The following is a 14642-nucleotide window of genomic DNA, read 5'->3' as shown; positions in this document are numbered from 1 at the left end:
GGAGAGAACATATTTAAAGCAGGGATGTCATGCTGTGATTGGCTTGCGAAAAACATGGCTGAATCTGATTGGTTTATTTGAAAAGTGAATGCCTAGAAAACAGCTGATCAATCTTCCTGAAAGAACTTACGCTGAGCTTCATTGTATACGCTACATTCATTAACCTATTTTGATCTGTTTATAGCTTCTTTTGACTTTTTTTCTTTCTCTGAAATGAAAATTAAGCAGATTAAAGTTTATTGCAAAGTACGTTTTCATATATTAGAAACTTACCTCTTGTCTACGCATATGATACACATTTTTACACGTTTCTAAAACCTTATTCATGTTTTTTCACTGATTTTTTACAACATAATCCTGGCTGTGGATAAAGCAGGACTGATTTAACAAGGTAGTTGCATTGATTGCAAAACATATTACCACAATGTCACTATGTCTACAAGCAGGTTAAGAAAAGGAGAGAAAACGTTTAGATTAAATGACTGCCACGGCTGTTGGTTACTAGCTCTCGTAAGTAGGATTGGCATAATTTACAAATCTCCGTTATTAATGCGAGCCCTATTTCAGTCCAAAATAGCAGCGAAAGAGCTCGCCGACCCAATGGAGTGTCGCCTCTTAACCTCTTTGACCGAAAGTCAGTGGGCTTCATCTTCTGTGGATTTTGATATCTACTGTGTCATAGACTGTGGATATAGCAGTGGACGTTAAAGCTGTAATGTCAACCATTGGTTTGTGGACTTCCGTTTTGAAGCCTCGAGTTTGGCATTTGGCCACCGCCATCTTGTTTCTTGGATCTGGATGTGACGATTTTTGGACAAAGGGTAGCGCTTGGGAGGATGACGCAGCCATGCTAGTTTTGTTTATGGGTGCATTGGCGCTGCACTAAGCTAAACGGTACAGAGGGAAAGTTGCTGATTTTTAACACTTCTGACGAGAGTCATCTGGTGGAGCTTTTACTGGTGGGTAAACAGACCACCAGGTACTGGCGCCATCCATCTGCATGTACGGCATTTAAGAGATAATTGGCAGACTTTCCCTTAAGTTCTCAGCTAACACCAGCGACACTGAATTAGACATTTTTAGGCGACCAAAATATTCCAATTAACTTTGATGAAGTGTAAACACACAGTGAGAGGGTCAAAGTTTAAGATGAAAACACGGACAACACCCAAAAACAAGTTCACAGCTACTTTTTTGTACACAGTGCCAAAACTTGAAACTAGCGATTGAGACCATAAGCTCATTATAAAAATGTTTTGGTATTGTTGTTAGTGTTAGTGTTTGTATTAAATAACGTGAGAAGTAGGGTCATTTTCCTATTAGTCTCGTGTAGTGGGGCTGGCTTGTGTGCAGAACTTCAAGTGTTCACACCTCCCTAGTATCAAATTAACTCCACCCAGACCAAACCCCCCGCATTAGCTGAGTTTATTTAAGGCACCTGTGCCATCATGGCTACCTCTTTGGTGTTCTGTCCCTGTCAGTTGCCACATTGGACCGTGTCTGTGATCTTTTAAGTAGGTGTGTAAATTGAGACCCTGTGTTATGGTTTTAAGACTTACATGTTTTGATGTGGTTTGCCTGTCTGACAGGGATTTAAAGGGGTGATAGAATGCAAAACCGATTTTACCCTGTCATAGTTGAATAACGACAGTTCGGTGGGTAAATAGGACATACATAGAAGCTCAAAATCCCATTGACACCCCTTTACTATGAAAATCTCATATTTTGAAACTGCCGCTGAAAACGAGCGAATCTCAACAAAGCTGGAAGTTGACGTCAACCTCCCAAAAACCGGAAGCTTTGTCAGCCCTTGGGTGTATTATGAGAACGGTCACGCCCCAACATTTACATAGGCTATACAACTGACCTGAGATCAGGTAGTCTTCAGAATCTAGCTAGGTCACGCAGATCTCTGCTATTCCATTTCAAAATTCACTTCTGAAACTTTTTTATGCAAGAAATCAACTATGTAAAGCTCAAATATGGGCCGCTTTACGAAAATGGATGGCTAATTGCAAATTTTGTCCGACTGTGTGTCGGAGTTCAGCGCCGGTGCTGCCTGTGTAGCTGCCCTCGCGCCGGCCTGCCTTCCTTCAGCAGCCCCGGCCTGCTGTGAGGTACTTGGAGCTGCGTCCGACGCGGCAGCCCACAGCACTCCATACCCGCGCAAAGTCACTCGTCTCTTGGGCTGATTTAAGGGCCTAATAAAATAGCATTCGGGCAATTTTCAGCCCAACCAATGTTACATACCCTATTAGGAGACCTTAAGGAACAGTGTAAAATACCCTATATAATCATTCTATCACCCCTTTAAAGTTCCCCTGCCTGGAGTGGTGTGATATGTTTCTTGTTCTACTGAGCTCATGGTGTAAGGTAGGAATAACCATGATGATGACTACTGAAAGTAAATGTTATTAAACTGGTTTTTAACATGGAAATGTTTTCTGACTTTTTCTGCTGTTTTGCCTTGGTTTAGTTTCTTAGTATTTCAATTAATTTATTACGACTTGGTTAAAAGTGCCACCAGGCCGCACTCTCCCTGTTTGGTCTGCTTGTATTTTAGATATGACCAACTGTTGCGTGCATATCTTTGATTTTGTGGGTTCATTTTCAGTGGAGCTAGTAGCCAGCTTGTGGTGGAGGCGGGGCCCGCACGCTAGTGTGGTTCCCTGCACAGTTTGAGTGATGATGGCACTGGGACATTTTTTCCGGTGACACGACTTGCAGTGAACCGGTTTGCAGTGACTTATCGACTGTAGTGAGCACATGTCGTGAGTAAGTTGATGCACCCCTGGAACACACCCGGAGTTAGATTGCCTATCCACAGCTGGCCTCTGCCCACTTCCCCTTAAGTGTCTGGGAGTTGTTTAAAAAAAGAATTTACCCTTTTAAATTGTCAACATGGTAATGAACTATTTCTATATCTTCTACATAACTTTGATGATCCTAATTTGATTAATTTATATTTCCAACCACCCTATTTTCAGGCACTTCCAGTCTTAAATTATTAAATTTTCAATAAATATTTCTTTTTGGAACCGCTTCTGTCTTGCTTCAGTCAACAAACCTGTGTAGCTTTTGTGTAACAGGGTGTTATAGTTAAAGTAGAAGTAAAGCATATTTGGTTGAAAGTCCCCAGGTGGCGTTCTCTGATAGTTAGATTCTGGTGGCGGTTACTCCTGTAGAGCCACCGCCCTTGACACACTCATTGCCAGACCTTCTGGTTAAGGGTCTGGCTAATCTACACAACATTCTGGGATGGGAGAAAAACATGCTCTGGTTTTTTGGCATTTCTTTAAACCAATCACAATCGTCTTAGGCGGTGCTAAACGCCAAGCGGAGCCACTGTGCCGCTGCAAAATGCCTCAAAGAAACATCCAGCGGTATTTCCGGCAGAACGAGAGCAAGCCCGGAAGTGGAATTTTATGCTTATAGACTATTTTCCTATAGACTTCTATACAAGCCACCTAGGTTTTTCAACCAGTAGAGTCGCCTGCAGGAAATTAAGTATTATACAGGTTTAAGGCACTACTGCCTTGGCTTCACTTTTCAGACCAGGAAGCTCCGTCCATTATTTTTTCGTCTAGATCTATATAACATTTTATGGCAATCCATCCAGTAGTTACAGACATTCCACTAGAAAGAATCTACAAAGTAATTTCAATGCATCCTGAGGGGACCATGTAGATCTACCAAATGTAATGGCAAACCAATCCAATAGTTGTAGAGATATTTAAGTCTGGATCGAGTGGTGGAACCACTGACCAAGAAACAGACATTCACACCAATAAAATATTGAATGGAGCGGTCTTTAAAATTTTTGATTTTACTTTTAAAAAGTGGGAGGAAGTGTCTCTGACGGGTTTGGGATTCAACAGTTTTACAGTACCACCAACAGCTGCAAACATACCTCAGGAAACGGCAGGGGTGATTCATGTACATAAAGTTTTCTTACCCAAGACAAAACCAGTGAATTTGTTGTTCCTGTTATACTTGATAGCATGACATGACTTTTGGTTGCTGGCTGTAACACGAACAGTTGAACGCCTTACTTTTTCCGGTACATCACACATTTCATGAAGGCTGACTTAACCTTATGTGAGTTTGTAAATGTAATTCATGAATTAGGTCAATGTATATTCAGAAATAATTACAATAAAACATGTTTTCCGTACTTTGAAATACAATTCCAGTGTAGGTTTGTGGTATATGCTGTTTGGAACCAAATATGGTAATTTATCTCAGATAATGCTGCCAAGTGGCCAGAGAATCCTGTTTGTGTGGGAGTGTGATATAAATCCTTCAGTAATGACATGACTAATAATATCCTGTTCACTGAATAATAGAGGATGGTAAAAAGTGATAACTTAAAGCATGTAATACAGTGTAATGAAGTTATTGTGCTGGGCCCTAAACACCTCCGAACTTCATTATCTAAAGATATAGCTACTCTGGATGGTGTTGCCCTGGCCTCCAGCACCACTGTTAGAAATTTAGGAGTTATCTTTGATCAGGATATATCCTTTAATGCCAATCTAAAACAAACCTCAAGAACAGCCTTTTTTCATCTTCGTAACATTGCCAAAATTAGGAATATCCTGTCTCAAAACGACGCTGAAAAACTAGTCCATGCATTTGTTACTTCCAGGCTGGACTATTGTAATTCCCTACTGTCAGGTTGCTCAAATAAGTCTCTTAAGACTCTCCAGCTGATCCAGAATGCTGCAGCGCGTGTTCTCACAAGAACTAAGAAAAGAGATCATATTTCTCCTGTATTAGCTTCTCTGCATTGGCTTCCTGTTGAATCCAGGATTGAGTTTAAAGTCCTTCTCTTGACCTACAAAGCTCTAAATGGTCTAGCACTATCATATCTAGAAGAGCTCCTAATACCCTATTGTCCCACTAGAACACTGGCGCTCCCAGAATGCAGAGTTACGGGGGGTACCTAGAGTCTCTAAAAGTAGAATGGGAGCTAGAGCCTTCGGTCGCGTTATCAGGCTCCTCTCCTATGGAACCAGCTCCGATCTGGGTTGGGGGCAGAAACTGTCACCTCATTCAAGAATGAACTTAAAACTCTCCTATTTGATAAAGCTTATAGTTAGGGGAGTGAGGGGCAGTGTCCACCTAACTGGCCCAACTGCTTCTCTTCATAATTGTTAGATTAATAATACATAACAAAGTAGAAGGAGGCAGGCCAGCGAGCCAGATCTGGCAGGGGAGAGTTCTAAGCCCGAAAAACCTACCTCTCCTTATGACCTGTCTCTCTTAGTTACCTGTTATAGTTACGCTGTTATAGTTCTAGACTTGCCGGGGACTTCCTTCCTTTGACACACTGAGCTGCTCTCTCCTCTCCCTTTCTATTACTGTTACTATTACTATTACTATTACTATTTTTGTGCAGCCCGTCCCAGAAATTACTAAGTTACTAAAGTTTACTAATCCTAGCTTCTGGGGAGTTTTGTTTCCCCCCGAGTCCTTATGCTTTTTTCCCCCAGCGTATTTCCTTGGAGAACGTTGGCACCAAGATCCTGGTCGCAGCTGTCGCCGTGGTCCTGCTGCACTCCCCTGCTGAGCTCAGCGATGCCCTGCAATGTCATGCTCGTCCTGCTGAACCCTGCAGCTTCCCGCTACATCCAGTCACTGTTCCATTATTAATGTGACTACTATCTCCACTGTTTCATCACACCCCAACCGCTCGTCAGACAACCGCACCAAGAGCCTGGGTCTGTCCGGGTTTCTTCCCAAGAGGGAGTTTTTCCTCGCCACTGTCGCACTGCTTGCTCTTGAGGGAATTACTGGAACTGTTGGAATTGTTGGGGCTTTGTAAATTATAGAGTGTGGTCTAGACCTACTCTATCTGTAAAGTGTCTCGAGATAACTTATGTTATGATTTGATACTATAAATAAATAAAATTGAATTGAATAATAGGAATTTAATGATAATCCCTGAAATAGATACTCATGTCACACTGACAATTAAATAATCCACTTTTGAAACAGAGAAGTAGATTTTACAATGTTTTTTTTTTTAAATATGCAGCGCAGACATCAATTGGTCACATTAAGATTTACATTTTGCAGCATTAAAAATTATAAATGTATATTGTGAGGCAGAAACCTTGTATCTCCATATTTGGTTGTTTAAAAAAAAATCATGAATCAATGTTGTTGGTCACCGTTTAGTCTGTATGTGGGTTTTCCAAATAAACCGTGATGAGGAGATTTCGTCTGACTTCCGTCTAAGGGAAATGGCTCATTGAAATGTTAAATTGGCCTTTTTTTTTCTTCATTTCCTGAAAACGGTTTTGGACATTCAAGGTTTTCACCCGACAGCGACAATATATTTAAAATGCCTTCGATTTTGCTTATCTATTGCAACGCTTTCATCCTTTTTTTAATCCGTTTACTGTGTCGATTACCTGGAGACATAAGTTGCACAACCAAGAAGACGGTACTGCTGCTCCCAGTGTCCAGCCTTAGGAAACAACTGCAATGTAGTTTTCCACCCAACAATAATGTACAACTCTTACATAAATACATGCATAACTATTATTAAAATTGATTTTACAGATGTTATAAAAAAATAATAATTTAGTTGACATAAGGAAACTTCTCTCACTTGTAAAACAGTTAGGTTCTTTGGCACGTGTACAGCCCCCGTACGTATGTCACAGAACAAATTGACCTTAATGTAATTATAAAATCTGTGATCTATCTATAGTTATACATATTGACGCTCAGCTATTAACCTTATTGCTGCAGGGGTGATGGCGCAGTGGATATGACACATGCCTTTGGAGTGGGAGATCTGGGTTCAATTCCCACTGCGATACATCAACCAATGTGTCCCTGAGCAAGACACTTAACCCCAGTTGCTCCAGAGGCGTGCAACCTCTGACATATATAGCGGATATAGCAATTGTAAGTTGCTTTGGAGAAAAGCATCAGCTAAATGACATGTAATATCAGACATCATAATAAGCAATCTTTGGCATATACAAATACTCCATCACATTGTCTTTGTTCATGAAATGATGCAGCTTGTTTGTGTTTTCTCACAAAGCACGTCACTGTCTTTTCAGCAGCAACGCTATCCCGAGGGTTAAAGAAGAAGTTTGTGATTAAAGACCTAGAATATCACTCAAAATATAAGCTTTACCAACACACAATAAAATCAGCAAACGTGGTATCTTGGCCAGCTCCTCCTGTTAAACTGCCCGGAGACTATATTAAATTATTTTTTTAATTATTTATGCAGTTTGTACCTAAAATATTTGATTTTAAAATCGGTTGTTTCGATATGGGCATCACGTTGTGTCATCATAAATGAAGTCTTGATTTGGGGATTTTTTTAGTGGGGTGGCTGAGATATCAAAGCAATCTTCTCCTGTCATCTTTACATGGAAAACTTCTTGAGTCACTCACACAGGAAGGTAGTTGCTCAACACACCTACTCCAAAATATGTCCACTCCTCAGCCTATATAACAGCTGACTTCCAGCACAGAAACACAAGTGGCATTCAAGGAGGAAGCATGAGGTCTTGCAGTCTGTGCATCATCCTGAGCCTGGCGGTGGCAGTTTACTCGCGGCCTGTATCACAAGTCACTGAGCAAGATGAACATGATGCAGAGGTATGTATGTTTACTTCGTCTTGCATGCGCTCTTACTATTTTGCGTTTAGGATGTGTTCAAGATGTGCATTGGGGGGAACTATTGTTTTTCAACATGTTCTGAAGATCATTACTGACCAATAAGTATTCTCATCTTCTTTTATAGAGCTACCTGAAAAGATCTTTCAACCTAACAGAGGAGAAAGGTCCAACTGGCAGACGGGGGGTCAGCGCGGTGAGCAGGAAGCTGAGTGAGATGCAGAGATTCTTTGGCCTCCAGATCGCTGGGACTCTGGATGCTGACACCATTGCGACGATGAAGAAGCCCCGCTGTGGCGTCCCAGACACCAACATTGCCAGTTTCTCCACGTCTGGAAGTAACCTCAAGTGGGAGAAAAACAGCCTTACCTACAGGTGACTGATCTGAAGAGAAAATGTGTGAGAGAAACTTAATGTAGGAATGGTATGTCGTTAATTATTTAAGTATAATTTTCTGTCCTACAGGATAGAGAACTACACACCTGACATGTCTGTGTCAGAGGTAGATAACTCCATAGAGAAAGCGCTGCAGGTTTGGGCCAAAGTCACTCCTCTGAGATTCACAAGAATCCAAAGTGGCACCGCTGACATCATGATCTCCTTTGGTCGCCAAGGTGAGTGCTCAATAACTTTTCCTTTTCCTTTCCCAGTTATATACTCTCTCTGTGCTCAGGTTATTGGTTGTGACGTCCCATAAAGTGTCTTTGCTGTAACTGCATGTGTTTGCTGTGTCTTGTATCACATTGGGCAGCTGATCAATAATAACGCTAAGATGCATTTTAAAAACCCCGTTCTGATTTGCGTTTTTTACACTAATTCATGGCTTGTAGCTCTATTTGGTTTGGAAAACCTGACATGAGTATGATTTCTTGTCAACAGAACATGGTGATTATTACCCCTTTGATGGCCCTGGTGGATTTCTTGCCCATGCCTTCCCCCCAGGCCCTGGCACTGGAGGAGATGCTCATTTTGATGATGATGAGAACTTCACTTTCCGCTCAAATACCGGTCAGTTTGTTCTCTTTTACTCACTAACTGCTACTGTCAGTGTATGTTTTGACATGCTATAATCATGGAGAGGAGCTGTAACTAACCTGTACTTCTGTGTTACCTGCTGTAGGCTACGTCCTCTTCCTCGTGGCTGCCCATGAGTTTGGCCACTCGCTGGGCTTGTCTCACTCTGATGATCCTGGTGCTCTCATGTACCATACGTACTCATACAGAAACCCAGACACCTTTGTTCTGCCACGGGATGATGTCAACGGCATCCAGTCTCTCTATGGTTAGTGCTAATTGGCTGGATCATCCATGCCTGTTTGCAACGCATTCTCATTAACTGGTTTGTATCATATTCTACGAAAATGTATGCACACCAATTTGTTTGATATCCTACAAAATTACGACAGCTGGCTGGTCACGTGGCGATTAAGTTTAGCGACCAGTTAAGTTTATCTGCATAAAGGTTACTGTAAGCCAGGTACAGGGCACAGTGTACTGCAACAGCCCCAGTTTAGCCGACAAAATGTTAACGTCAGTTAAGTTCCGGCACCAGAACAATTAGTTCAGATTAGAAAAAGACTGTGGTTTTGGTTTAAACACCTGTCCCCTTAAGTAGTACTCCAGGGACATGAACACACGTTTCCTGGGTGAAAGTCTCACCAGAGCGGTCTTATACAGCAGCACTCAACATGATAATAAATACATGGAATACATTACTGTGCATTACTTTTCATAGCTGTATGCACGAATGGTTCAAAAGAACAGCCTGTTGTACACAGCACTTGATAACACTTGGTTTTATGACATTGTTGTAATGAGATTCTGATTTTATTTAACCTCCAGGTCCAAACCCTGATACGGATGGAGATATAGATAAACCTGAGCCCCCCACCACCCCCGATGCCTGTGATTCAACCCTGGTCCTGGATGCTGTCGCCACCCTGCGAGGAGAGATGCTCTTCTTCAAGGACAAGTAATGCAGACATACAGTAGAAAAAAAAATGTGAATGCTGAAGTCCATTAAGACTGTTTTCTCTGCACACAATATGAATTATAAACTACTTTATGTTCTTGTGTGTTCTCAGCTTCTTCTGGCGGAGCTACCCTCAGAGCAATACACCTCAGCAAACTCTCATCACAAACTTCTGGCCCGAAGCCCCCGCCCACATCGACGCTGCTTATGAAAGCCAACAGTCAGACAGACTCCTTCTCTTTAAAGGTATGTGTTCTCCTTATCTACCTGAGGTTCCTAATCTGACAATATTGTCCAGACTACCTTATGTATCTTATGTACATGCATATATTAACAAGTATTTTCTTCTGATATCAATACAGGTCGGAGAGTGTGGGCTTTCAGTGGCTATGATCTTGTGAGAGGCTATCCTAAACCAATTTCCAGTTTTGGTCTGCCCAAAAGAGTGAAGAAAATCGATGCGGCCCTCTATGACGTGGAATCTGCCAAGACTCTGTTCTTTGTAGGCAGATTTTACTACAGGTGCGTTCAAATGATGTGAAATGAATTCAGGTGACCTAGGTGTGATGATGTTTTTCAAGATGGTTTACAAATTTTGAATCAGTCTAATTATTGTCTCTTTCCTCAGTTATGATGAGGCCAAGAAGACCATGGACCAGGGATTCCCCAAGCGAGTGGATCAGACGTTCTCCGGCCTGAGCGGCAAGGTGACTGCAGCTCTCCAGGTCAAAGGTGAGTCACATTCAAAGCTGACCTGAGAATTCCAAGTCAAAACAACTGAAATGAGAATTTTTTTGTACATGAACTAACATTGAGTCTCTGTTCTGCAGGTTTTACTTACATCTACAGCGGACCGTACATGTTTGAGTACAGCCTGAGCACCGGGAGGTTGTTCCGTGTGCTGAGGAACAGCTACTTCCTGCGCTGCTCTAACTTCTAGAGCAGTTTACTGGCCAAGCTGTTTATTTAGCCACTCTGAATGAGAATGAAGGAAACAGAGTTAGTGTCCATGTCTATGCAATAATATATCTTATAATATAGAATTGTATTTTTACACACGTATGGGTTCATACTGGACATATGCCCTTCCTGAGAACAGCAAATTATGTTTTTTAAAATGGTATTTTTGTGATGTCAGCGATTGCTTTTTTAATTTAATTTAATTTAACTTTATTTTATCTAAGTATATTTATTTCATAGACCTAATTTAATTAATGCTGTTGTTTTTGTTTTATTTTTGTGTTTATTGTAGTTTAAGTGTGGAACTTTGGAGCATGTTACGTAAATGTGTTTTCAAATATTAACATTGCACATGTATACACAGATTTGTACGTCACTGGAATAAAACATGATTGTTTGATTGTACTCAAAAAAACAAATAGGACAAAGTGAAAAGAAATTGCCACCATGAATTGGCAAATAAAGGTTTTTTTAATACATTTTTAAGTATGTTTTGTTCTTATTTTGCATGCAGATCAATCCTGTTTGCCATGATATTGCTTTTGCAACTTCTCAACCACACCACCATTTAATTTATCACTAGAAATCTGAAAGAAATGCAGTAATATACATTTCTGTGCAGTATTTCATCTGCAACCTTATGTGGTCCATTTTTAGATTGGCTTTTTTAATCTTTTTCTCTAAGTACGCGTTGTACAGTTGCTTCAAAGGGAGCTATAGGAAAGTCATGGGCCAATGCTGAACATCTTACAAAGCCAAGTTGGGCTGTGGAAGAGGATGTCCCCTCTTCCTCATAATCCCCAGAATTGCTCTGTAAATACATCTTCATATTCCTCATACACTTTTATTAAGATTTATATTTCCACTGGGGTAAAGTAGGAGGTTCGAGCAGGGGCAGAGCCAGACATTGTAAACATTCGGGGCTCAGTCCAAACCTGGGGGGGTATGGCGGGAATGCCCCATTTACGGCATCTACTGTATGTGCTCTATTTTTCAAGCCGTTTGACATGATACAATGCGCAAAAATCTGTTCATCATTTGGGAAAGAATGTGATAGTTGCCAAGAAAAAGAATAATCCTGTAGAGCCTACATCCTCTTTTGTATCTAATTGTTCTCCAACTCTCTTTAGCATTCTGAAACCAGAACACAGCAAATGTTGAGGATGACTCCTTTTTATTACTGCCACCTAAAGAGAGGCAACAATTGATGTTACTATTTAATAATGTACAGTAGACAGGGTAGGAATTTGAAGTAAACAGCATCAGAGAGACTGAGGAGAAAGCTGAAAAAAGATACAGGGCTTCAAGGGCCGGAGCCTCAGAAAATAACTGTATGTGTATTACAATAAATTATCTCATAATAAAAATGCATGTTTTCCATTACCCATCAAGATGAGCCAATGGACTGCTCCTTCACCCCTCCAAGTATAGAGGAGACCAACTATCCTGAATTTAAGGTGACAGAGCCAGCACACCTGATAAAAAAAGGAACAAGTTTAGCTTAGTTGAACAAAATGTATACTTTTTTTTCATCCAGGACAGTGATGCTGTGCTGCACATCCCCCTGAGACCCCATGTGTCCTTCGACAGTGTGACCTGGACCTGCTCAGTCTGATATTAAGTCAACTATGACGGCTACTTGCTTGTGTACTTGGCGGGGTACATAGGAAGTAAAGCTGGAGGGAACTTTAGCATGGATGGTCCCTGTTGTGTGTGGAATTGTCTCGCATTGCCAGACACAGCGCTGTGGAGTAAGGTCTGGCTATATCACATGTACATTCTGGGATAGGAGAATAAAAACGCTTTAGGTTGTTTACATTTCTTTAAACCAATCACAATCGTCCTGCTCCAGACGCAGCAACAGTGACTCTGCTAAATATTCTCGGGAAGAAACTTTTTTAGGTAGAACATTTGCACCCCGCAAAAGAAAACGCCACATACAATATTAAATGAAGTTAACTGTTCACCAATACAGTAACGTGAGCTATTTAAATTAGCCAGTGTATCGCCATGTATATTTTATTCATAGCCATCCCCACCAGTCTGTCCCAAAACGTCCAAGTTAGAGAGTAAATGCCGTAAACATATTCTTCTTAAATCTTTACAATCATTCACCGAAAGAACCAAGCAGGCCTGCCTTATTACAACATCCAAATTTTCCTTAAAACTTGCCATTTCTAAGTTTTTTGTTGTTTCCCGAAACGAACAGAGTGTGAGAATGGTATCACACAGAGAACGAATGTCAGGCAATTATCTTGGAATTGTACTGTTGATCCAGTCTATCAGTGTAACATCTTGACTTCAGCTTACCCTGAGGATGCACGTTACACATTTCTGAGAGACAAGAAATATACTGATCTTAGTCTGGGAGAAAAGGGTCTTAAAGTGCTCAGCCTGGCACAGGTTGGTCTGATCACAGCCCTGGAAGGAGCTTTAGTAAAAACATTGCATCTGTAATCCAATCCGATGGCCTAGGGAGTGGGTTATTCACCAGTATGATGATGTTTGTGAGTGGTGTGTGCCAAAAACAAGTTCCAAGAGGCATTCACCTACATAGTGAAGCTGATGTTGCCAATCAGAATACACCACGTCCTGAGGGAGGTACGTCAACGCATGTCTCAGCCAAAACAAAAGAAATACATTCTTAAAGATTAGCCATGATTACTCAGTCAGCACTCTTGTCTCATTCATTTTTAATTGACCTAATTAGTTTTCTTCCAAAGTTCTTACTTTAACTGAAGTATTAAATGGACTGCATTCATAGAAAAATGTTACAGAAAAAACTGTAGTCGAAGTGTATTCTGCAATTTCTACTGTTGTTAAATCTATGAAACATCTTGTTCTAATAACTCTTTCTTGGCAGCATTTCATGACATTGGCATGATATCAAATATTCTAGATGACTTTACACTTGGCGGCCTCAAGTGGCACAACGTTATAACGGTATCTTTAAAAGTTTGAAAATGTTAGAGTTGAATCAGTTTCTTTTTAGTGGCTGTCAAGTGGTAAATGAGGACATTTATTTAGGCATATATGCAGCAGGTTCTGATAAGGCAGGTTTTTAATAGATAAGTTTAACTAAATGTTTACTCAGTGCATATTTAAAAAAATTACATAACCTGGAATAGATCAAATGTGCTTGTAAAAAATATATATATATAAACTGTCATTTAATGCTGGTAAATAGCCTTTTGAAAAAAACTGACTAAGAAATGTATCAACAATTATGGTTTGTCTATTAGTTTGTTCCTGAAAAGACTTACTACCCTAAAACATCAACAACAACAACAAAATTGAGCAAAAGAAACACATTTAACATTTAAATGGACATTTAAATAGCTACAATTCAATAATTAATGAGCCCAGAGAATAGAAAATTAAAAACAAGCTAAAATATAATAGGACAGGTATAAAATACAAGCTACAGGTATTTGTGATAATTTCATTTCAATCAGGAGAGACTTCGTAGCAGATATGCAAAGATTTATTTTTAAGCTACATAACACAATATGAAATGTATAAAGTCTTTGAGGATTAGACTCCATCGCCTAATATAGGTTTTAAAGGGGTAGAGAAACCCAAACGTATCCCCCGATGGAGTCTAGACACTGGTGGTGGTGATGAAGGAGCACAAAGACTACACCGAAGGTGCCAAGGGGTGTGGTCAGCTGGACGAAAAGCCGCTCGATGGTGTTTTTTGCCCCCAACTGCTCCTTCCAGGCAGCGCTGCGACCGCTGCCTTCAAGGCACCTAACCCTAACCTTAACCTTAATCCTAACCCTAACCATAAAAAGTGCCTCCCAACGGTGCCTTCCAGGCAGCGCTGCCTGGAAGGCACCGTTGGGGGCAACAATATATAAACATATAAACCGAAAAGCCTGGGTATCACGGGTGAAGAAGACTGGGGGTTGAAGGGGAGGAGGTGGGTCACACTCTATTCCTGAAATGACAGCTGACAACCGCAGGGGAGAGAACATATTTAAAGCAGGGATGTCATGCTGTGATTGGCTTGCGAAAAACATGGCTGAATCTGATTGGTTTATTTGAAAAGTGAATGCCT

At 40.8% G+C, this 14642-nt stretch overlaps 1 protein-coding gene across 2 annotated transcripts in view; it reads left to right on the top strand.

Annotated features, from left to right (window-relative positions):
- LOC120543890 (collagenase 3-like) overlaps positions 1-10577 on the top strand; it is a 92745-nt gene extending 82168 nt beyond the window's left edge. The window contains exons 1-10 of one of the 2 annotated variants that reach the window (XM_039777255.1): positions 7534-7632; positions 7778-8025; positions 8116-8264; positions 8530-8658; positions 8771-8932; positions 9493-9622; positions 9735-9868; positions 9985-10144; positions 10251-10354; positions 10453-10577. In XM_039777255.1, coding sequence (XP_039633189.1) covers positions 7534-7632; positions 7778-8025; positions 8116-8264; positions 8530-8658; positions 8771-8932; positions 9493-9622; positions 9735-9868; positions 9985-10144; positions 10251-10354; positions 10453-10562 — 1425 coding nt within the window. In that variant the 3' untranslated portion in view covers positions 10563-10577. Of the gene's footprint in view, positions 1-7533; positions 7633-7777; positions 8026-8115; positions 8265-8529; positions 8659-8770; positions 8933-9492; positions 9623-9734; positions 9869-9984; positions 10145-10250; positions 10355-10452 lie in introns of those variants that run through there. The other variant, XM_039777253.1, reaches the window with a different exon arrangement.
- Positions 10578-14642: the final 4065 nt, after the last annotated feature.

The sequence above is a fragment of the Perca fluviatilis genome, chromosome 16, assembly GCF_010015445.1.
Source record: "Perca fluviatilis chromosome 16, GENO_Pfluv_1.0, whole genome shotgun sequence".
In the NCBI taxonomy this organism is placed as follows: Eukaryota; Metazoa; Chordata; class Actinopteri; order Perciformes; family Percidae; genus Perca; species Perca fluviatilis.
Note: the sequence above shows the minus strand (reverse complement) of the source record. Positions and strands in the feature narration are given on the sequence as shown.